Source organism: Cucumis melo, chromosome 3, assembly GCF_025177605.1.
Source record: "Cucumis melo cultivar AY chromosome 3, USDA_Cmelo_AY_1.0, whole genome shotgun sequence".
In the NCBI taxonomy this organism is placed as follows: Eukaryota; Viridiplantae; Streptophyta; class Magnoliopsida; order Cucurbitales; family Cucurbitaceae; genus Cucumis; species Cucumis melo.
The window spans coordinates 27,899,284-27,924,815 of NC_066859.1; the positions used below are offsets into that span (position 1 = coordinate 27,899,284).

At 32.6% G+C, this 25,532-nt stretch overlaps 3 protein-coding genes across 13 annotated transcripts; 2 read left to right on the top strand and 1 right to left on the bottom strand.

Annotated features, from left to right (window-relative positions):
* Positions 1-804: 804 nt before the first annotated feature.
* On the bottom strand, positions 805-1,518 carry LOC103488155 (protein ZW2). Its single transcript, XM_008446753.3, has one exon. It carries the CDS (start codon positions 1,516-1,518, stop codon positions 805-807), a length of 714 nt encoding a protein of 237 aa, XP_008444975.1.
* Positions 1,519-5,784: 4,266 nt separating this feature from the next.
* SUT4 (sucrose transport protein SUC4) lies at positions 5,785-15,304 on the top strand. 11 transcript variants are annotated; one of them, XR_007819229.1, is made up of 7 exons: positions 5,785-5,801; positions 6,647-7,334; positions 8,339-9,084; positions 9,316-9,379; positions 12,112-12,271; positions 12,439-12,735; positions 12,827-13,207. XR_007819229.1 is itself a non-coding variant. In XM_017044407.2 (7 exons), the coding sequence occupies exons 2-6, from the start codon at positions 6,836-6,838 to the stop codon at positions 12,684-12,686; spliced, it is 1,491 nt and encodes a 496-aa protein (XP_016899896.1). In that variant the 5' UTR covers positions 5,785-5,801; positions 6,647-6,835; the 3' UTR covers positions 12,687-12,735; positions 12,827-13,207. The 11 variants fall into 11 exon arrangements, 8 of the variants coding, with proteins under 8 accessions (XP_016899896.1, XP_016899893.1, XP_016899894.1 ...); XM_017044407.2 differs by having other exon boundaries at positions 12,665-12,735; XM_017044404.2 differs by lacking the exons at positions 12,439-12,735; positions 12,827-13,207 and adding an exon at positions 14,210-15,304.
* Positions 15,305-15,828: 524 nt separating this feature from the next.
* LOC103488152 (protein DETOXIFICATION 48) lies at positions 15,829-18,627 on the top strand. The gene is made up of 2 exons (XM_008446746.3): positions 15,829-16,851; positions 16,951-18,627. Exons 1-2 carry the CDS (start codon positions 16,642-16,644, stop codon positions 18,511-18,513), a joined length of 1,773 nt encoding a protein of 590 aa, XP_008444968.1. The 5' UTR covers positions 15,829-16,641; the 3' UTR covers positions 18,514-18,627.
* The last annotated feature ends 6,905 nt before the right edge of the window (positions 18,628-25,532 follow it).

The following is a 25,532-nucleotide window of genomic DNA, read 5'->3' on the forward strand; positions in this document are numbered from 1 at the left end:
CCCTCCCATTTTTCCTTTTTGAACTTTTTTGTGGGCCGTCGATCCACATTTTTCTAGTGTAGTAGCCCATTCTCATTTGAGTCAAAGCCATCCAAAATTTGGATTGCTGTTCCATTGTTTTTGTGACAGAAAAATTACTTATATGAAACAAATGTCATTGAAGGAACAACTCCATTTTAGATAGTATTATGACATAGTTACTTTTTAGTTTTAAACAATAATTAATCAAGGTTCTGGTTCTTGATATTGCATGTAGACAAATGTTTTTAAAAAAACATTTCAAAGATGTTAAAAAAAGATTTCTAAAGTGCCTTTGGAATAAATATACAAGTGTTCATTAAAAAGTTGCATTGGGAATTCTTATTTTAAGTTTCCTTTTATTCTCTGTTAGTACTTTTTTGAGAAATATCAGCCAACCATTTTGTATGGGGGAGGAGAAGTCTTACATACAACTTCTCTTTAAGAATGGGGTTCTAGAAGGAAAGAATGGAGTTCTAGAAGGATGACTCTTTGGGCTTGGACTTTATAATCTGGATAAAAGAAATTTGAGGTTTGAATTGTTAGTAATATATATTATTGAAACGTACAAACTCAAATAGAAACTTTGCTTTTGCGAGTATGAATACAAGCATTTAGGCTCACTTATTTTTATTTTGGACATGTTGATAGTTGGCCTAGTGGATCAAACTCAACACATCCAGACAATTCAAAAACTCTCAAAACTCCCCCATCACACATTCACAAGAACCAAATATTTCAAAGATCAAATTCAACTTTAAACTCAAAAACCATTTTTGTGGTGATTCATATTGTTCTTGTTCTCTGTGAATCTCTCTGGATGCCCCACCGTCTAATTCGCTGTTGAAACTCGGTCGCTGCTGCTAAAGGCCTTAGTGTTTGATCAGTTTTTAGAATCTCCATAACCCGTTTCATTGTCGACCCACGAAGCAAATCGGCACTGTAAAAAACCCCCAACATTCCAATTTTAAGCTCCTCAATTGCATTCTTCATTTCGCAAATCTCTCCATCCACCAATCTCCCTGCACGCCGTGCCAGCCCCACAAGTGGTGGTGCTGCTACCGTCTCTTGTAGGCTAGCCATTGCCTCCGTCAAATCCCTCTCCTTCCGCTTGACGTCGGCCTTCAACTCCTCCAGAGACGCTGCTTGCGCAGGCGTCAAATCCTTAACCGCACTGTCCACCAATCGAAACACAATCGACGGCTTAAATCCAGAAATCCAAAGCAGAGTCCTCTCGTACGAAGTCAACCAAGGGGCTGAAAACGTCCTGAACACATCCTCGCTGACGGCTTTGGAAATTTCCTCGTGGTAAAGCTGGTAATGAGCTAAAACTTGTTTGATTAAACCCAATTGGCGCTCCTCCTTGTAATCGGTGATTTGGGAAACGTGGAGAAGTTGCTCGAGGAGGCTACGTTGAGTTGTGAGCCAGGACTCGTAGAAGTCGGCAAAATTTTCGATTACAGAAACAGAGTGGGGTATTGGCCTAGATGGATTGGACATGATTCAATTCACAGCGGCGCCAGTGTGAGTCGGCCAATCTCCAGTGGAGGGGTAGGAGAGTGGAAATGGGAGAAGGTGGTTATTTATAGCAAATGGGGGGGATTGGTGGTGATAATGGTGTTGTTGTTGTTGCCGCCAATGTTGGTTTTCCTTGAAGGAAAAAGAATCGATTACTTCGTTGGTAAGAGTGCAGAGATGCGGCGGTGGCAGTGAGTTATAGGAGGGAAATAGTTAAAAACAGAGTCGCCGTGTCGGTACGGTAATGTCGGTAGCTGTAGAAGAGAGAAGGGACACGTTTCTCCAATTAACTCGCCGGAGACAACTTCTTGTTACTTCTCTTTCTAAATTTCATGCGATCTCCCACCTTTTATACTGCTTTTTTTCCCCTTCTTATTTTAATTCCTAATTAAAAGAATAACATCTAGATTGAAACCTATTTAATTTTAAAAATAACTTACTTTAAATTAAATCAATTCAAATGTTGATGTACGATCACTGTTTGTAAATATTTTTAGAAAATTTGGCATTTAAAATAATTAAAAATTAATATAGTAGTATATCTTGTAAATGATAAAAAAAAAAATCGTTGCTAAAGTACGGTGTTAGCTACAATTATATTGTTAGAGTTTGAAGAGTAAAATATTTCATTGCAATTATAATTTTCAAAATAATAATAATTGTTTGGATAATTTTATTTGGTTATAAAAAAATATCTAATAAAAAATTTATTTTTTAATTAATTCATACATATGTTATTTTAGAACCTTCCAAACAACACATAAATTTTAATTACAAGTTACTATTCCAAAATCTCATGTATGATTATTTAAGATTTTATTGGACATTCATAGGCCTTGTTGGACCTTTGTATTTGATTATGGAATGTTAGGTTTCTTGGGAAATTTTTGTGGTTTGTACTTATTTTGATAGATAAATTAATTTTTTGTGTGTGTGGAATAAATGGTATAATATATTTCATATTTTTAATTGAATAAAGTTAACTTATTTTAATTGAATGTTATTTCTGCTAATCACTTAATTTAATCAATTAGTTCATTATTGTATATATCTTCAATAAATTAGAATTTATTAAGTAGTTAGTGTAAATTTATTCATTATAAAGAACGGTTGTTTTCAAATATAACAAAATAAATCAAAATATTCATAAAATATAAAAAACATCCCAATTTAACAATTCCCATGATATTCATAGCAAATAAATTGTGTTAATTTGTAAACAATCTCTTTAAGTTATTGATTTTGCTAAAAAGGAAGATAACATTTCAAGGTTCATACTATTGATAACAATCATTATCATTATTATGGGGGTGTAAATCAAATCTCAAAATTAAAAATTAAGGAACGAATTATATTTGGGTTAAGTTAGCCTTTTACAAAATGATGGTAAGAGACAAATAAAGATAGCGATGGAAAATGGGAATTTAAAAAGAAAATGTAATGTAGGGTAAGGTAAGATAAGGTAAGGGAGTTTGTTGGGATTGCAACAGATTGTATTAGGGGACAGACATGGGAAGGGACATCCACGTCATACTTTTTTTAGTTTCAACGGTGGTCAATTTGGGAAGTCCACGTGGCAGACATATGACTCATTACTATCTACCTACCGTTGTTCGTTCTCAGTATCTGTTCCATCTCCGATTCATACTCTGTGTACATTGATAAGTCATATATCCAACAAATGCCCTTTTTTTCTTTCTCCTTCTATATAATCTGTCCAACTTATTACCTACATTTAAGGGTATATATTTGAACCTATCCTACATTCCAAAACATTAATTATATACATACATATATTTCTTTTTGTTTACTTTTATTTTAGGTTTTAATTTGAGTCTCCCATCCTGTTATAGTTTCAAAATTGGGTTTGAAAATGTGTATGTGTACCGAGCATTGAATCTATCCTGTTGAAATGAACTTACTTTTTATTATATATATATATATATATATATATATATATATATATATATATATATATATAAATATGTTCGTTGACTTAGATATTCTTGTTTTAGAGTTTTTAAGCTATATTTTGATTTTTTTTTTTTTAATTTTCCTGGATTAGCCAAACCAAGGGATACAATTTTCTTGGAAGTGTTCGCCTCGGCTTGGGTCGAGGGCTAGTATGAAAGCATCGGCAAGTGCATGGCCGCTTTTACCTCTTGGATTTTGTCTTTCCTTCAACTTTTCATTTTTTTTGGACAAATTTCTTTGCTTCCATATATCTTCTTTTCCTTTCAAGTATTAGAAAGTATGAAATCTTCTGGCTTTAGACTTTAATTAGGAGATGAGTTATCGTTGCGTAGCGTATGTTAGTGACCTATACTCACTTTTGAAAATAATCGATAGTATATGTTGAAAGATAAAGCGATGAATAGTTAATGGTTATTATAGGTGCTACCATTTTTGCATGCAAGACGTGTATATAAATCATGTTGACAATGCATAATCTTCTAGGTTATATTTTATTGTCAAAAACATTGGAAATGGATAATATATATGGGAACTCATAAATATTGTTTGTAATTATCAATATATTTTCAAACTTTATTTTTTGTCCTTACAAAAGGCTGGAGAGCCCCCCTTCGATTTTACTAAGGTATCTTTGTATTTTGATGTCACGTTCTCATTCTTATTAACAAAACCTATTGTGAAGTTTGCAAACCAAATCCTATCATATCAAAAGATTTAAGAACAAATTTGAAACACCCATCTCAAATTATACACTATCATTTTTATTCTAAAATGAGAGATTCGTCATTTATTAGAAAATCACCTAACGAGTTATATCTTTACAAATTCAAATTTGATATTTTGACTTGAAATTGATGATACCTTATGTAAAAATAAACGAAGATAACTTATTTAAGTCGTAAACAAACTTTGAATTGGATGTAAGTTCAACAATTGACCTAGTTCGTTGTATATCACATAGTTAATATTGTTATTTTGACTCGAAATTGATGCACGATATCCTCTTTAAAAAATCAATGATAATTACTTATCTATTATTACTCTTCTCAATCTAGCTTTGAATTCAAATCGATTAAAAATGATGACCAAATCCAATGTATTTGAGTATGTAACTAACTTTTTTCTCTCGTTGTTCCATTAAAATGCCTATAAAGTTTACACATTTTTTGTGGTCGGGAGAGTACAAAAGGTATACTTTCGATGCACTAAATGAGATATTATAGAAATAAGTTGTTCACTAATATGCAAAGTTGTTTGAAAAAACTAAAAAAGTACATTGAAATGTATCCTTACTATTAGGAAACCATTATAAGAGAACAAAGTTATATGAAGTAACTCCATTTTAGAAAGGAATATAATATTGAATTTAAATTTTGTTGCACACTTTCGATCTATGAGGGGGCCATTTTTTGGGTGGGGGGAGCTTTGGAAATAGCAAATTGACAATACTTGAAAGAAAAAAAATGTAAATTGAGTTAGTTGTAATGGACATATATCTTTTTTGGAAATTGTAGAAGGAAATTAGAGTATTAAGAGGATATCCAAGGATTTTGGGTTTTTGTTTGGATAGCACTTTTCTTTTGGGTTCCAATCAAATTTGATCTAAAGTTTAATTTAAACGAACATATGTCTTTTCTTATTTCAATTGCATATAAAAAAGATTATCTTTATCCTCAAATCACATGCGAGGGTTTGGAACTAAAAAGAATTCTTATTCCTCGTTTTATATAGCTTCTAACATTTTTTTTCTAGTGATGTTTTCTCGTTTTAGCTTATTGTTTTGGCTTTTCATTCTAGCTTCTTTCTCTTGTTTCTCTTATACACAATTATAATTTTTTTCTCTTTGTTCAGATTCTTCTCCTCGTTTCGAGCTCTTGCTTCTTCCTTTTGTTGTTCATCAAACACATAAATGAAATCGGAGTTTAGTAACCATAATCTTTGATTGAAATTTATTCAACAAAAACTAGGTTATATTAGTTTGCACTTCAATACAAAATATCATCTTGTGGATCGGCGTTTGTTTGTTGTCATTATTTGGTTGACGTGGAACTGTGGTCACCGCTCTAGAAATGCTAATGGGCCATCGGCCCAATTTCATTTACGGAATGGGCCCAACTTCCTTACTTGTAAGGGACGAATTTGGAAAAGGAAAAAGAAAGAACGCCAACCTGCTTGCTTGTATATTAAGCAACTTCAAAAGAAGCATATCTCTTTATCACTCTCACTTTATTCTACTGCATAGCATACGTTTCCTTCATGAATTTCTATACTTTTGTTTCTAATAAAATAAGGTAACATTCTTTTTTTCTCTTCTTCTCTCTCTTTCCTTTCTCCCTATCTACTACGATGAGTTAGCTAAGTTATTCGTTAGAATTAAATATTGAAAATAAAGAAATTAAGTCTAATATTGAATATAATAGATACAAGAAAAACATTGTCAAGAAATGTTTTAGATGAAATTCAACACCATTTTGAGATCAAGAGAACAACACTTTTCAAGATTTATTGATTCCTCCATGTCGGACTGGAATATATACATACACACACATGCACACACCAAAGAAACAAAAAAATAATTGGATTTCTTAAAGTTGTGATTTATCAAAATTTAGTCGAAATGCACATATATTTTGCTAGACAAATATATGTTGGAATATGAATTAATAGTTCCCAAACTCGATATTATTATTTATGAATAACAGACATTCTAAGATATAAAGACTCCATTTTATCATTGAGATTTCAAATAATTTCATCATCATGTGTTTGGTTGTGACATGTTATTTGTAGGATATCCTCATTGTTATTATAGGGAAAGAGACTTGTAACTAGTTCCCTGTTCCAATTTTGTATCGAGTCATAAAAAAAATACATTCCTGACCAGAAAAGAGTTTCATTATTCATTTTAATTTGAGACTCGAACATTTTCGTCGATATTTCAAAATTTCGTCCAATTGCTTTATAAGTAAAGCAAAATAAATTAAGAATGTGATAGGTATGATAATTAGATAATAGAATTAATTAGTTAATTAATTAATTAATTAAATTGTTTTCCTTTGATTTCCCGCTTTTTTGTTTTTTGTTTTTATATTTTTAATTATAGAGGCAGTGTGCGTAATTTAATTGAAAACTGTAGGGGCAGTTTCGGTTGTTGATGATGCTCAGCTCATCAAGCTGACGGCGACCGCCACCTTTCCTTCCTTCTTCGCCGCTCTAGGATTCTTATACTACAGTTACGGTCGGAGAGAGTGAGATATTCCGAGTGAGTGCCGTGTAGGAAAGTTTGAGAGAAGTTGCGCTTGCGCATGCTAGCTAGAGGTAGAAAATGGCGGTGCCGGAGTCGTCTGAGGGCCACCGTACGGCTTCTCGGCGAGCAAATCGACCGCTTGTCGGACCTAGGGTTCCACTGAGACGGTTACTAAGAGTCGCATCTGTCGCATGTGGAATTCAATTCGGTTGGGCTTTGCAGCTTTCTCTTCTCACTCCTTATATTCAAGAGCTTGGTATTCCTCACGCTTGGTCTAGTCTCATATGGCTCTGTGGACCGATTTCTGGTCTCTTTGTTCAACCGCTCGTTGGTCATATGAGCGATCACTGCACCAGCCGATACGGTCGTCGGAGGCCGTTCATCGTCGCTGGAGCGCTTTCTATAGTACTCGCTGTTTTGATTATTGGCCACTCTGCAGACCTCGGTTGGTGGATTGGTGACAGAGGTGATGTTAGACCTCGTGCGATTGTATTCTTTGTGATTGGCTTCTGGATTCTCGATGTAGCTAACAACGTTTCCCAAGGTCCTTGTAGAGCTCTGCTTGCTGATCTTACCGGTAAGTTTTTTGGTATAACGTTTGAATTTTGATAACTCTGTTAGGATATAATTTCGTTTGTAGAGATTCTTAAGTTGAAAGTGTTTGGCTTCAACTGTTCGTGTAGACATTTACCATTGTCCCTATATTACTAGCGTGCCTTCCAATTTACTGAAGTAATATCAAATATGCTACTAATTCTTGAATTAAGGCTAGTAGTGTGTATTTCTATCATGGTTTTTCGTTTATAATTTCCATGTATGTCAATATTGATCTATTAGTGGGTGTTTGGGGCATTGAGGTGAGTTATGAAATTTGAAGTTAATATGTTGGAGTTAAAGTCTCTGTTAGGGTGGTTAGGGGTGCAGAGATGTCAGATGGAGCTCCTTGATAGTAGTTTTTCCACTTGGCTAAATATATCTGTATATACTATATAGTAAAAAGATAAATTAGAATTAAACTGTGTCAATCATTGCAAAAGGTTCTTGCAAGTCAGTAATGTATAAGTTATTTTGCCGTAATAGTAAATTAATGGATGTTGTATACTAAAAAACGTGCAGTAATTTGTTGTCAAAGGACAACTTGTATGAATCTTGAAAAGTTCTAATTCAAATCAATGTGATGATTTATGTAGGAAATTAAATACCCTTTTAAGTATTTTGATGCTTAATGGTCAATGTTGTGGGGAGAAACCATTTTTTTGTGGGATTATTTGTCCCTTGCATCCAAAATTATATAAAACAAAAGCAAAAATTTGTAGTTTGATTTTCATTCTCCAGTATAAATGGATTTGATCTAATGTGCTGACATGCTAAGAGGGCAGTTTATGGATTAGAATAAGATACCAACTCTTGTACTCTTCAAATGCTTGCTAATGCACACAATCAAGGCCCCCTCCCCATTCAAAAGCAGTAGTTCCTGGTAGTGGCTATGACATGTTTGGTAAAACCTAACTACCTAAGAAAGCTCTTATGTTTTATGGATCTTGAGACACTTATGTTTTTCAAAAATTAATATTGTGCTAGGAAAGGATCATCGAAGGAATCGAGTGGCAAATGCTTATTTTTCTCTATTTATTGCTGTTGGCAATATTTTTGGATATGCAACTGGATCTGTTAGTGGCTGGTACAAGATCTTCCCATTTACTCTCACCTCTGCATGTTCTGTTAATTGTGCAAATCTCAAGTCAGCTTTCTTGATTGATATCGTGTTCATTGCAATTACAACATATTTGAGTGTATCAGCAGCTCAAGAGATACCTCTAGTTTCAAACGGTAGGCCCTCCCTGGTTTTAGAAGAAAGTATGGGGGAGTCAGGTCATGCTTCAGAAGCATTTTTCTGGGACTTGTTTCACACTTTTAGACACTTCTCTGGGTATATATGGGTAATTTTGCTTGTCACTTCCCTGACATGGATAGCATGGTTTCCATTTATTCTCTTTGATACTGATTGGATGGGTAGAGAGATTTATGGTGGCAAGCCAAATGAAGGACAGACTTATAGTTTGGGAGTCAGAATGGGAGCATTTGGTCTGACGTGTAACTCTGTTGTCCTCGGAATAACTTCATTACTTATGGAGAAGCTGTGCAGAAAGTGGGGTGCTGGTTTCATATGGGGAATCTCTAATATTTTCATGGCTATATGTTTTCTTACTATCCTGGTTGTTACGTATGTGGCAAACAATATGGGCTATATAGGTCATGATCTCCCACCAAAGAGTATTTTATCAGCAGCATTGATTATCTTTGCTCTTCTTGGCGCCCCTTTGGCAGTAAGCAATTCCTTCCTTATATAGAATGTGCACGCATGATTATCTTACTTTTTTGCCCTATTGAACTGCCATTAGATGAAAATGTAGAGATTTTAAGGATAAAAAATTTACTTGTTTACACATTGGATTTGGAATGTTTACTCGACATAAGATTTATCAGTTCGTGATAATTCATGACTGAGGTCCATTTGTGCATCACTTTTATTGATTTATTGGATTAATTCATTGCAGATTACTTATAGTGTTCCATATGCCATGATCTCCTCACGCGTTGAATCTTTACAACTTGGTCAAGGTGAGACTCATGTTGTTTTCTTCAAATGGAAAACTAGAGAGCTGCTTATTGTGGAGTTGCTTCTTGCAGGTTTGTCTGCGGGTGTCTTGAACTTAGCAATAGTTTTCCCACAGGTGATTCTCGTCCTACATATCTCTTTCATAATTTTCTTTTCCTCTGTGACAATGAAATGATGTAAATTTTTTTTTTTGTTTAAAAGAGTTTTCTCTTGACCTATTAAACTCCCAATGGAAAATTATATAATATGTATGGCTAGGACAGCATTGTTTTGGATTTTCTTTTTCTTTATTAAAATAGAGTTTGATTTTTTATGGCAATTCAGATGAGTTATTTGCTGGTCGTTGACCAAACTTATCTGTGCTTTCCAAAATTTTGAGGGTGTTCAGTTAGATATTAGGTTTTTAGCTGAAAAAAAGTCTTGAATTTGTGACAAATAAGAGAGATACTTTAGACAATTGGGGTGGAAGGTAGCATCATTTATTCCCATAAACGTTGTCAAGGACTCACAAAATACAGGTCAATAAACAAAATACTCCATTGTTGATATAGTTATTGAGCTCTTTTGTCAGCAGTCTATTTATTTCATTTCAAGGTCTAACGTGCATATGAGAAGGGCCCATATTTTTAAATTACTCTTTCAAGAGTGTAACTAAGCATGCAATTTTTTGTGAAAAATTTTCCTGTTGACTGTCCCTATTATTTGATGACAATATATTGTTTTTTATTTGTCACTTCACGGGGGTAATGCTTCTTTCTATTTTGTCTCATTGGTTATAATGTGGTACTCTTTTGAACTCGGTTGAAAAATATTCTCCAAATGACTTCTTATTAATTGAAATTGGGCTTCCTCCATGTTTGAGTCTGTAAATTTGTATCATCTAATATTTGATCGTAAGTTTAGTGTGCTTGAGCTCTGTTTTCAATGTGCGCAGAATATTATAGAAGGAACAATGGAACAATTATCTTATGATATTTGTTCATACTTGATATTTTTTTTACACAAATTTTGTACTTATATTGGGTCATCCTATTTTATATTCTTTTAACAAACCTCTTTGGGAAAAGGAACTTGTTGTTATAAGTTCTGCACCATCTGATAACTGGCAACAGAAGGTGTTGGTTCATATTATTTTGAAGTTATGCACAATATGAACGTGCATTAAAGGGACCCATGAACCCTATAAAAATATCTTTTATCCACTGGATAAAAGTCATGAATGAAATGATCGAAAACATCTAATTTGGAAGTGGTATAATTTATAAAGGCAGTTAACCTGGGAGAGAGAGTGCTATTCTGAACTAATGAAGGAACATTACAGTTTGTGTTCTCCGTCTAATCATTTGACTTTGTCAAATGAGAAAGATTGTCAAATTTTGACTGGCCTCTTTCGGGAGATACTAAGACAAAACTTCTCTTGAAAATTCAGTGGTGGATATCCCCGTTAGTCAATTTACTTTTTGTCTTGGGAAAAGATTTAGGGATGCTGATGAAAATATATTTCCATGTGGAAGAGATCACAGGTAGAGGATTAGAGTTTGTCCATATCTATAGTCCTGCAGTCACTTTCCAATATGTAATGGATAATAATAGAAATAAAATAATTTGACATAATATTTTTGTTGTTTATTCAAAACTTTTTGATCGTTAGTGGACCTCTCTGTAGGATTCAATCCAGTCGATAGATTTGGCTGTTGCCTTAGGTAACATTGTCAGGAGCATATATTGATCTGTAAGATATGGTAGACTTTGAGGGCCACATAGTAGTAAAACATTTTAGTCTTGAACAGTGAAGCATTAGGTGAACACATATTGTTTTAATAGCCACATGTTTTGGTTTTTCTTCCCCTGCTTTTGCGAATCTGCACTTGGTGTAATAATTATTTTCACCTCAGTTTCAGTTGTATTCTTGTTTTAAACAAACACACATTATATTGTATTTCTGGACGCCATGTATTCTATCTATACATATATAAGTCAACTTGGATTTTCATATGAAGTGGGTTCTTCTATATTAGAGCTGATACTCATTTGTTAATAACAAAGTGAACTCACTTGCCCCTTTTTCTCTTTCCCGTGTTTTGTTATCTCAATTTTCATGCTGAATTCTGCATTTTTCAATTTAAATTTTGAGGAAGGATGCAGGTATAGTTGTTTTCGTGAATATGGTGGTCTTGGTTTAAATCAGTGACTTAAAGGTAAAATCGGTTTAGCATTCTGCGGGACAATCATGTTTCACAAAGCCATTAATTTTCTTGGTCCCATACATTGTGCTTCTGTCTGCTTCAGAACAGAAGAGCAGGGTGGGGCTGGGTGCTTTGTTGAGAGAGTAATTTCGTGAGACATTCTGCAAGATTCAAGCTTGTTTGGGAGTGCAATCAATTTATTTCTTTTGATTTGTTTTTCCTTTATATATATAACGACCTGAGGCTTGATCTTAAATAATAGAAGTCAAATATTTAGTCTCTAGTACATGTCATGTCCTGAAAATGTTGCATGTGCTGTTATACTCTCAACCCAATAATTTTTCCAATCAAGGGATTCCATCATGTGGTATTAAGAAATTCTTTTAGCTAATTGATCTGATATTCTTAAATCTATTTCAATCACATTAGCTCTCATGATGACATGCACAGGAAGTTTTGGTAGCATACTATTGGTAACTTGTCAACCATTTTTCCCTCAACCTTTTTGAAGTTGTTTTATTCACTAATTTTATTGTTTCTGATAATAGGTTGTGGTGTCCCTGGGAAGTGGACCATGGGATCAGCTGTTTGGTGGTGGAAACTCTCCAGCTTTTGCTGTGGCAGCACTTGCAGCTTTTGCAAGTGGACTCATTGCCATCTTGGCTCTTCCTCGGTCTGGTGCTCAGAACCCCAGAAACCTCACATGAGGTACTCAGTTATATCCATTTCTCTTTAGTCTTTTTATCTAGCTTATCATCTCATTGGAAAACTGTCTAGCCCACTACAAATTTTGTAAACAGCTTTAAATATACATTTTGATACTCTGTTTATACAGAGTTTTCTTCTTTTAAAAAGTTCCTTTTGTTGATTGTCAGAATATTTGAAAAGCTTGGTTGGTGTGCATCTCATCCATGATCAATATGATAATTGATCTGAATTTTGATGTAGAACGCATGTGTTACATACTATACTTCTGAGTTTCGGTGTACAACATCTTTTTTTCCTTTTTTATGGTGCGATGGGTTTGGAAGTTTGTTTGTTAGATTACAGTAGCAATGTGTCTGGTCTAAACATTGCGTGAATACTGGTGTAAATTTCAAGGCATGGCCAGATTTTACTGTGATCAATGGTGGGTGGTGCATATAAGTAAGCAACAGAAGAGGAAAAACAAGGTATTAATTAATCAGACATATCGGCTATTCATTGATAATTATGGCACTAGCTGTCACCAAATGCTGAGAGAGACAAGTTATCTGCAAACAGTGAGGAATTTTCTTTTATGAACATCAGTCCCACCTCCTGGAAATGTTGCTTTATGACAATATCTGCGTTAAAAGTGGGGAAGCCTGAGCTGTGGATTCCAAAATTACTCTGAAGACTATTTTCTTACCAACGAAGATAATGCTGCTGATTGGAAATTATTCCTTATGAAGTAACATTTTCTTCTAAGGCAATATTTAGTGCGTTGATGGTTCAATCATAATGTATTGGATTCTCATTCATTTGTGCATGAATTTTTGTATGAGTATGTTGAAATGTGCTTGGTGGGCAACAGTTATCTATTGTGCTGATTGAAACCCTGATGGGGACATTTCTTTTATGCTTTTAGATAATTTGTTAAATAAAGCTCAAGCTATTTTTTAACGATGGCATCCTTGGACAATATATAATAATAATATATATGTGTATATATTAATAAACGTTCTTTTTAGCTTTTCTTTGATATTGCATCTTCATGTCAGAATAATTTCCCCATGTTTGGTTGCATTGATCATTGACACAAATCTGGTTTGCTGTTATATCAGTATAATATGCTCTCTTCTCATGCCATGCTGCTTCCTAAAACGCATGATGAGAAGTATCGGTTAGTACTGAAATGGCTGTTTGAAGGGTAATATTCCTTTATTCTTTGGCCATCTTAAATGGAGCGAGCATAACGGTAGAATGAAATTCCTTTTAAGCGATAACATAATCTGTGCTTGAATTTAGAAAACACAGTCACAGTGGGAATACAATATAGGCATTTTCATGCATCTTACTATTGACGAAGAAAGCACGAGTGGTATCCAGTTAAATACTTTTATTTTTTTCTTTAAGGAGATGTTAGGTCTAAGCTGTTTAGAATCTTGTGATAGAATTGATCTTTCTCTTGAAAAGATAGAAGAAAGCTTGGTATGGAGGAACGATGGTGAATCTATTCCAGTGTGTGGAAGGGTATAATCTTTATTATTGGTGTCAAGTATCTGTCATGTCGACTTCTGTAGATCATTTTCAAAAAGAACTTGTATTAGCATTTATTATAATCTGTTTTGCCAAGATGCCAAGAAAAATTCTTTATGATCTCCATTAGAACAACTTGGTATCGAGTAATTTGCTTTCTGATTGATGAGGAAGAGAACAAATGCATGGGCATCAACATGTGATACTTTTAGCTCTGCTTGTCAACTTCTTTTGCTTCAATCCTGTTTGGGATCTGGAATTTGATGGACCCCCCCAAATTTTGCTTCCCCAAACTGCAAAAAATTTCTATCTGTAGTGTACTTACCGACCCGGTTTATTATTATTATTATTATTATTATTATTTATTATTATTATTTTTTGTTTATCTTTACTTACTTGAATTTATCTGTTTTTTGTTTTGTCCAGAGAGTTCTGGTGTTTGATACTTACCCTTCACCTACATCAACTGATAGAGCCAAAGACACATGGGATCTGACATTGGGTTGTGTTATGAGTTTCAGAGAAGTAATATCTTATACAAAGGAAACAAATGAAAAAATGGTCCTTTTGTGCAGCTGCTGCTCAGAGTGATAAAGAGAAGTTTCTGGCTTGTTGATGATGGTAGGGCTGTGTGCCTCAGCTAAGGACACAGTCCCCCCAACTTCTCTTCCCTCTATAGAGACAGCCTCATCTGTGTTGGGAGAAAAGGGATACATATTTAATGGTTTTAATTGGTTCACCTAAATCTGTGTGTTCCCTTTCTCCCATCTGCTCCTTCTTCACACAGCCATTCCACTGTCACCTCCCCCATTAACATACATACTCTCTTCTCTTATCAGGTGGTCCCATTCTTAATACACAGCAGCATCAGCAGCAGCATTACCCATGAAGAATCCTCTTTTCTTTTTTAATCATCTATAACCAAATAAGATGACAAACTCTTCTTGGGGTTTCTTTTTTTCTTCCTTTTTTTGCATTTTTAAGTATCCTCCTTGTGATGATGGATTTTGACCACCCCTCCTTTCTTCACAAAAATTCACTCCTAATCTCCTCTCCTTTGGTTGTTTTTATTGTTATTAGGCTATCATTCTCCTTCCTCCTCCTCCTCCTAAGCCCAAAGGTTTTACCCACCTGGAATAATAATATTATTATTAATAATAATAGGTCCAAATCAACTAATGGGGTAGAGATGTTAGCCCATTTCAAGTCTGGATTCCTGCAAGAAAAATACAGGAGGGAAAGAGAAGTAAAGAGGTGTTCCATCCATTGTAAATTGTGATCATCTCATGGCCCCCACCCTTTTTTGATTGTTAGTCTAAAATAGTATTGTAATTATTGATTGGAATGATGTTATTAGGGGTTTAATTTGTCACAAAATCTCCAAGAGGGGATCACAAAATCTTAACAATCCTATTCCACTTCCAAAGGGGCTTAAAAACAATCTCCACCCCCCACACCATAAGTGTATGCATGTATATTATTATTATTATTCCTTCCCAATCAACATCCTTCACTCCTTTTTATCTCATCCTCCTCATGACCAAACCCAAATCTGTCATGAACCATCACCATAGAATATTAATCATAAAGTTCTTTTACAACATATTTTGTTCTCTTTTTCCCTTCATTCTTGACCAAGATCGATAACAGTCCGAGCGACTTTTTTTTTTTAATATATCCTATTGAAATTGTTACTAACACATGGAGTTGTGCTTTTATTGGCTATGATTTCTCACATGGGTTGTATAAGAATCGGACATGCATGTTGCTTTTGAACATGCAAACATCTCCTTTGCCTACAAAGATAGAAGCCAGCCAGTCATCTTCTACTGAAAGCCACCCCCCCCCCCCCCTCGAAATATTTATATTTATAAATAAAATAAAAATATATTTATTTATTATATTTTATAAACCACCAATTTATATGCTCCCTGTCATTTCAGAGAATTTTGCTTCTCGAACTCCTCATCCACTTGGCATTCCAAGATAAGTTTCTTTTATCTCTTTCAGGCATATTTCAAAATACAACCACAAGAGGTCGGAGTGTTAAAAAAGATTATCCACTGAGTTTTTTCCATTATGAATATTAATCTATTAATCCCCCCCCCCCCCCCAAAAAAAAAAAAAAGCAGAGTTAAATTATTAAATTATTAATTCCACTAGTTATAAATTTAATAGAATTTCCAAAATGGTTTTTTTTTGTTTGTTTGAAAACCAAACAAATATAGGATTGTGGCAGTTAAAAAAAAAAGAAAGAAAGAAAGAAAAAGAACTAATTTTCAATTACCTTCACTTGTACCTCAAGATAAGATAAAAGAGGTTTGAAAATTTTGCCTCCCCCATATACCATATGTTTGTTTCTTCTTGTGATGGATATATTATGAAATGATTTTAGCTAATGGTCGGAAAAGTGAAAGGCTTTTTATTAGGACAGTCGGCCCCTAACTTTTTTTTTCCTCCCTTAAAACAAAAAGGAAAAAAAAATTCCTTTTTTTTTTTTTTTTTTTTTCCTTCCTTAAGCACTGTCCTTGATATCTTGAGACACGTTCCTTAAGAGGACGGCAGAATAAATTTTCTGGGTGGCAATTCCTGTATGTATATAAACCCATTCTCCCATCCACTCTCATCATTCCATTTTGAGAAGCTCTTACAAACTTACATACAAAATATCATTGAAGAGAGAAGTATAGAAGAGTCATTTACTCACAATCATATATCTATCTATCTATCTATTTATTGTTTCTTACTTAGTTTTTTCTTTATCCTAAAAATACAGATAGATTGATAGATAGATAGCAAAAAAGAAAGAAGAAGATTGTGGTGTGGTGTGGTGTGGTAGCTAATAAGCTAGGCTAGCCATGTGTAACCCAAAACCTTCCTCTCCTAATAATTCTTCATTTCTTCCTTCAACTAACTACAAAACCAACTTCATGACCACCACCACTCCCAAAAAGAACTTGGACAATAATAAAAATAACCTTAATATTCATCATCATCTTAATAACAATCTTCTCAAACCTTCTGATGATCAACTGGCTCAACTTCATAGATTCCCAACTCTTTCTGAGGTAAAAGAGGAGAAAATATTCTCAACCCCAGAATGAATTTGTTTTTCTTTTTTTACTAGAGTTTCTGACTCTTTTTTTTTAATTTGTATTGATGTTCAGGCAGTGGAAGAAATGAAGGAAATAGGGAAGATTTCGGGTCCAACAGCAATAACAGGGCTACTTTTGTACTCGAGAGCTATGATCTCCGTGCTTTTTCTTGGTTACCTTGGAGAACTTGAACTTGCAGGGGGTTCTCTTTCTATTGGCTTTGCTAACATCACTGGTTACTCTGTTCTTTCTGGTTTAGCCATGGGAATGGAACCCATTTGTGGTCAAGCTTATGGAGCTAAACAATGGAAACTCCTTGGTATAACTCTTCAAAGAACTGTTCTTCTTCTTCTTACTTCCTCTGTTCCTATCTCCTTCATGTGGCTCAACATGAAACGAATCCTTTTATGGTGCGGTCAAGATGAGGAAATCTCTACTGTTGCCCAAACTTTCATTCTCTTCTCAATTCCTGATCTAATTTTCCTCTCTCTTCTTCATCCTCTTCGTATTTATTTAAGAACTCAAAGCATTACTCTCCCATTGACTTATTGCTCTGCCCTCTCTGTTTTGCTTCATGTTCCCCTGAATTTCCTCCTTGTTGTCCATTTCAAAATGGGGATTTCTGGTGTTGCCATTGCCATGGTTTGGTTTAATTTAAACGTCTTCTTGTTCCTTGTCTCTTTTGTTTACTTCTCTGGAGTGTATAAAGATTCTTGGGTTTCTCCAAGTGTGGATTGCCTCCATGGATGGACGCCTCTGCTTTCTCTTGCAATTCCCACTTGTGTCTCTGTTTGTCTTGAATGGTGGTGGTATGAATTCATGATAATGCTTTGTGGACTTCTTGTTAATCCCAAAGCTACAATTGCTTCAATGGGGATTTTGATTCAAACCACTTCTTTAGTTTACGTTTTCCCTTCCTCTCTCAGCTTTGGTGTTTCCACTAGAGTTGGAAATGAATTAGGGGCAAATCGACCTGCCAAAGCGCGCATTTCCATGATCGTTTCACTCATTTGTGCCGTTGCGCTTGGCGTGGCAGCCATGGTATTCACCACTCTAATGAGGCACAAATGGGGTAGATTTTTCACCGATGACGCCGAGATTTTGGAACTCACTGCAGTGGCATTGCCGATCGTGGGGCTTTGCGAGTTAGGGAATTGCCCACAAACCACCGGCTGTGGTGTTTTGAGAGGAAGCGCTCGGCCGACGACAGGAGCAAACATAAATTTGGGATCATTCTATTTGGTGGGTTTTCCAGTGGCGATTTTGATGGGGTTTGTAGTGAAAATGGGTTTTGCAGGGCTATGGATTGGGTTACTTGCGGCTCAAGGTACATGTGCTTTGATGATGATTTATGTACTTTGCACAACAGATTGGATGGTTCAAGTTGAAAGAGCAATGCAACTAACCATGGCTTCTTCTTCTTCTTCTTCTAATTGCAATCCACCATTGTTGCCAATTTCAGTTTCTTCTTCTTCTTGTTGTTCAGAAGATGAAGAAGATGATGATAATGGTAAAGATGGTGGAAGTAATGGTCAGAGTATGAAAAAGATTGAAAATTTGGAGCAGATTTTGTGCAGTAATCATGAAACTCATCCTCTCATTCCCACTCCTACAAAACAAACTACTGTTCATTAAGTTCTTAGTTAATTTTCTTTTTTTTTTTTTCTTCTTCTTTCTAATTTTTGCCCCCTCTTGAGGAGTCCTGATGTGAAAACCAATTTATTTAATCGACCCCACTTATTGTAGAAATGACTTCTTTCTTCATCTTATTACTTCCACTATTTCCTTTCTATTTTATTTTACTCTCTACAATTTCAGTTTTTGTGTTTTAATAATAATAATAATAATAATAATCTTTTAACTGAGAAAAAGAAACACTATTTAAATATATATTCATAATATTTATTGAGATTAGATTGACTAAGATTTTACATTCAAAAGTGTGAATAATTTTTGTTTTAATATTTTGATATTCTTTTTAGGGTTAAGTACTTATGAGTCGAGCCATATTGAGTTTTGTTTTTATAGTTTAAAAAGTTTTCAATATATTTGCATTTAGGTTAAAATAGTATTAGTTTATGTAGTTTGAGTTTCATTTTTGGTTAAATTCTGCACAAGAAAACAAATCTTTGAAAACTATTTTTTGAGTTTTCGAAACATGATTTAGTTGTTTAAGACACTTTGCTTGGTAGATTCGATAAACAAATTAAATAAACATATTAAAGTGCAAATATAGTGTTTAATTATAAGTTTTGGAGTTATGTATTATGATCAAAATGCAAGAAGTGATATTATTTGAGTACGTTAGAAAATTATAGAGATCTGTTAGCAAATAATTGTTTAAAAAAATATATAAGATTAAATAGCTCTACAAGAGGCTAATATAAACATAATTTAGAAGAAACATGAAAGAACATACAGTCAACTAAGGTCAAATATTCGATTCTCTCCCTCCAAATGTTATCAACAACCATATAAAAATCCTTTGATTCTGTAACTAATAAATCGCTGATCTCTTGATAATTATGTTGTCTATATCATTAAATGATGATCATACCAAATGAACAAACAATATTATATAACTTCTTGTATAACATATACAATAAACTCCCAACTTGAGCAACTAAAATGATCAACTATCAAAGCATATAGCTCACCTGATAATCTACATATATAACTCTTTTCTTTGAAACAAATACCCACAAAGATACAAATACGGGTATTGAAAAGCTCCATACTCACTTAGAAACAAATACGGATGTTGATAAAGCTTGTATTAAAAGACTTTTTAACAACGTCCTTTTATATAGTAAAATATATATATATATCAGAAACCTAAAAGAGAACTTTTAACCCTAAAATGTTATTGATCAAACACTATATATATAGAACTTACTCTTTCCCTTTCTTTGTCTTCGTGTGTGTGTGTGTATATGTATAGATATAAATATGATTTTTGATGTATAAAATATAAACTATAAGTTGAATAATTAATAGTATTGAAATGATTACATATAAAACTATAGTTTAAAATGTCCATTTTAAAATATAATAGAGATAAAAAGAAAAAGAGAGAGAGGGAGAGAGAGAGAGAGAGAGGTTGTCGGTTGTTTGAGAGGCCTTTTGTAATGAAAGGAATCTAACTATCTAAGTGTGTGGTTTTGGCCTAACTTTTCTTCTGCTTCCCTTTCCATATCAGGTAAAAAAAAACTTGTACAACCCCAAAATAGACCCCTTCTTTCTTTTTCTTTTCATTTTTCAAAAAAAGAAAAATATTCTGATCATCACTCTTTCAAAAAGAAATAATAATAATAACAAATAAATAAATAAAATCCCATCTTTTTCAAAGTGTTAAATTTTGAATTACAACCCATATCTTAGTTTTCTGATCTCTTTTCCTTTGCACTTCACTTTACCACAACCCCTTTTGGGACAAATGCAAAAAGATCAGTTTCATAAAAACATACCCACTTGTTAGTGTATATATATACATATATATATATAATCTCTGGCATTAAAAACTGATCTCATGCATGAAGGGTTGTTAATCTTGGAAAATCCATGCAAAAGATAACAGGAAGAGAATTGGAGGGTTGTCTGCTCTTGTTTAAGTTAGTGGATCTTTTATTATTATCATTATCATTTTTATTATTATATTGTGAAGTATTATAATTATTAGAGATTATATATATATAAATGTTGGATAAAATGAACCAACAAAAAACCTTATTGTCTGAATTATGAATAACGCTAAAAATTGGGGACTAACTGACATCTCAAAAACAGTACTCTCCACTTATGAAATTGTGGTTTTATATATATAAAAAAAGAAATGAAATTTACATTGAATAGAAATAATTGAAATATATCATATCAATATATATCTGACACAGAAAACAAATTGAATAAAGCTAAACAGAAACATGCATTGGCCTTTAATAATTATTATATATTTGTTCATGCATACACATACGCTCTTAGAAACAAAAACCAAAAAAGATAAAAAGGTAAATATAACAGTAATAATAATAATAATTGGTAATAGATAAAGAAAAAAAAAGGAGCTTTTTATTATTCTTTTAAACAATGAAGTTTTATTATTGTCGAAGAAGAAGAAGATGGGGGGGCCTGGTTGTTTGTGAAGAAACAAAATGAGGCAATAAAATATATAATATATAATGTGTGTGTGTGTGTGTGTCTACTTCTTTGATGACAAGAGATTTTGAGAGCAGTGGCTGTGGCTCTCTCTCATTCCTGAACCCTCTCCTTTTTCACCTCCATCCACACAAAACCCACCCAAACCCTATCTTCATCTCTTCTAACCGATAACATATATTCATATTCATATTATATATATACCCTTCATCAAATTATTATATTCTAATTTTTCTCATGTCTAAATTTAGTATTTGTATTTTGAAAACTTCTTCCAAACACAGTCTTTCATAGTTATTTTGAACTTGATTATAAAAAAAAAAAAAAAAAAAAAAAAAAAAAAAAAAAAAAACGGCATGAGGTGTATAAGATTTTAGTTGCTATTGATCACAAAGCAAGTTTTACGTCTAGGTTTAGTAATTGAGTTAGAGGTGGGAGTCTCTAGGCATGGAAAGATATTGAAAGAAGATTATGTATATGGAATGCATATTTAATCAATTAAAGAAAATTGTTAAGAATGTGTGTCAACCTAGTTAAGATCTTCTTAAAATAACTTACATTTGGCAACTCTTCCAATCAAACATGGGTTAGATTGAGGTAGTGACATGACATCCTCATGGAGGATTTAATTAATTCCACACTCAAAATGAGAATACTACTCCCAAAATAAATAGGCTAAAATGATATTTAAAAAGGGGTTTTTTTTTTCAAAAATAGAAAAATTGACAAATGCTTCATAGAAAAAACTACTAAAAACAAAATTTATTATACTTCATTGAATGAGGATAATGCAGCTCGAGATTGATACACATAGAAACGATTACAAGACACAGAACCAAGCTCGGGAGTTTTTGTAGAAAAAGGAATTTGTTAGAGATGGAAACTAATAATTGAAAATTAGAAAATATTAATATATATATAGATGGACTCATTTTTATACATTTAATTCTTATCACATGCAAACAACAAATTAAAATATTGAAGATATATATTATAGTGAAATTAAAAACAAAAATAGGTATAAGGAAAATATATCTCATATATATATCAAATGGAAAAAATAAAATATATCTCATATATATATCAAATGGAAAAAATAAATGTTCTTTTTTTTTTTTTTTTTTATATAATTGTAATTGTGAAGGGCGTGTTGATAATTATAAATAATATACATGCAAGTCTGATAAATCAATTTACTCATATTATATAAATATACACACTCATCAAACAATGACATTCATGTCAAAATATATATCTTCATATACAATAATATTGTTGAAGGAACAGAAAGTGAAGGAAAAATATAATATAACAAAACAAGATGTGCTTATGTGGACCATTTATGTATTTTAAATTTACAAAATATGTCTTTATCATTTAAAAATAGGATATTTTTCATTTACATTTTTTTTGGAATTTATTTATTTATTTATTTTCATGTTTTGGTAATATAATATGTATATATACACATGTACATGTGTATCATAAATATACTACTTGAAGAAAAACTCTTACTTTATATATATTATTAGTTCATCTTACCCTTTTATTTAATAACAGGTAATGTATTGAGTTCCCACATTGATAAGAAAAGTTGGATATTTGCTTTTTTAAGACCATGATGAGATTTATTAACTTTGTCGTCTTTCTAAAACTACACATAATGGGCAAAATATTTTGTATTTGACTAATCAAAAGATTTGTACCCTTTCGTGTATATCAAACGTAAATAATGGACAACAACTTCTTCTAAGTTATATTTACTTACATTTACATTTTTATGATATAAATCAACCTCTAACCCCTTAAACCCTAAAATGTTAAGTGGAGCACTTTGTTTTCCTTTGCCTTTCAATTTCAACTTTAATAGTCTACATATTTGACTTTGTAGTAATGTAATCTAGTATATGAATCATGAAGGCTGAGTAATGCAAAGGATATATATATATATATATATATATATATATATATATATATATATATTATTCTTTCAATTACGTGTACTCTTATATCAATAGTTGACTCAAAAACTTAATTAATACCATATAATAAAAAAATAGTCTTTTTTTAATACGTACAATCGTCGAAAAAGAGACAAAGTTGCATCGAGTGTAGAGTTGGGAAGAGTATGTAGTGAAAGACCTATCAAGAGTTTAAGATGTGTAGTCTCTTTTCGTAATTTTTTTCGACATTGTAAATATAGCATCGGAAGTTACTATCTCCCGATGCCTACTTGACCATGTCAAGAATTCTTGTTCTTGAAATTAGAGACTTTCAAACTACTCCATCTCCATGATTATTCTTTCTAAAAAAAGAATACAATAGATTTACTAAACCTAAACGTATGTAGCCCAACTTGTTAGGATCATTATGGCTGATTCAAATCCTCTAGATACCACACACACACACACACTATATATATATATAAATATTCTTCTTCACAGTTTGCTCTTTGGTGGAACACGTATGACCATTAACTGTAAATTTCTTTCGATCGAGGAAGACGACTTCTCAATTTTCATCCATTTTCTTTTGTTTCATTTTCCCTTATTTTTGGGGGTTAAAAAATAGCATTATTTATATGGCTATGTAGCTAAGCTATCCTATAAATTCCTCCATGAGCATAAGCATGCAATTTTGTGGTGAAAAAACAAAAACAAAAAAGTGTTTTTTTAAAATAATGGGATCTATGTGTGTGTGTGTGCCCTTCAAATATTGGTGGGATTCCATGTCCTTTGAATTTTAGGGTTCTTCCCATTAATTATTATACATATCTTTTCTAATTATTTCAAACCACCCCCCACACTCTCTTTTTTTTGCCCCCTTTTGTTGAGTCTTTGGTCATATATAATTTTTTTTGAAGAATGATGAAGATGTGATATATACTTTAATTAATAAATTCATTATTATTGGGGGAAAATGTGGCATGATAAAACAACTTGCATTAATTTAATAAAAGTACAAAGTGATGTACACAACACACAGCTAGCTAGAAATTCCAAAAGGACTAGAAAATAAATAATTAGGAATATTGGGATAAACTTATAAATAAATTAAGTGGAAGACTAAATTTTATAATTTTAATTAAAAGTAGTAATAATATACATTTTTGGGTGTTTCTTATTAGTGACAACTCATAAATTTGAAAGGTGTAGAGATAATTTAAAGTATTTCATATCATTGCTTCAAATTCTTTCCACCTCTACTTATTCAAATATTTATTCAATATAAATCAAAAGCAAGGAAGTGATCCTAAAACAATATTGTCAAACAAGGAATTTAAAGGCCCTCTCAAGTCTAAAATGCAATAATGAAATGTGTAGAAGATCAAAATAAAATAAAATAAAATAAAATAAAAAAACAATAGTATAATTATTAATATTAATAAAAGAGACATTTTGCCCGTTTGTAAAGATCTATTTAATTACTTTTAACTTAGACCCGTTCTATAAAAAAATATTTGAGGGTATAAATAAACTGATAATTTTGCACCATTAAATGTAAGAGAGTGAAAAAAAAAATGAAAAATTAGATTTTGAATTTATATAGGTCGTTGGCTAATATTCTTAAAGAGTGATTACTGTTATATGACTCAATAATGTTCACTTATTGAACAAATACAAAGATCCGTTCTCTACATAGTGAACTTTGATGTTAAAATGGGGTACAAAAATCTAGGGTATAGATAACATTTTCTATCTATATACTAGAGATTAGGTAGCCATAGAAAAACGAGAACAATAAAGTATCAAAGAAAAGAAACAAGAAGGTAAAGAAAAATTGGAGAAGTTCTAGTTAATATATTGAACTCGAGGATAAAAGAGAGAGAAGAAAATGAGAGAGTAAGATGATGAATATCAATAAATGATTTTTGTCGATGATATATATATTAATAGTAAAAGAAATGTTGAAGATATTAATACAAAACTTTTAGAACTCGTGGGTAGTATTAAAATGGGCTACAAAGGTTTAGGGTACATATAACAATTTATGTCCTTATACTAACTTCCTTAACCTACATTATATGACATTTTAAAGTTCATTGTTATAATGAATGAGAGTTTGTTTTTATATAGATAACCAGTTAAATAGTAACATTGAAGGAAAAAGGAAAGATAATAATTACAATATTTGTATGTATTTCGATTAAATGAAATCTATCTTCATGCATTTCTTTCTAACGAGAAAAAAAATTATATTATAAAGTATTAAATCTACAAGTGATTAGCTAATAATTTTGATAAGAAAAGGTTTAGGGGGCAGAAGAGAGCAGCATGAAAAATGGAAGACGTGGGTGGTGTCTGACGCGCTCATTCTAAAGAAAATGGATACTCGCGTTTGACAACCGATGGATGGCGCCATCATTATAACGGACGGCAGCCAAAGCAAGTGAAGTCAACTGCGATTGGGGAGGGAACTAGTAATGGTTTTGATTGAATCTACCTTCAATCAGATGGTAAAGTATACCGTAACTTCCGTACTTGCATGACACAGGATAG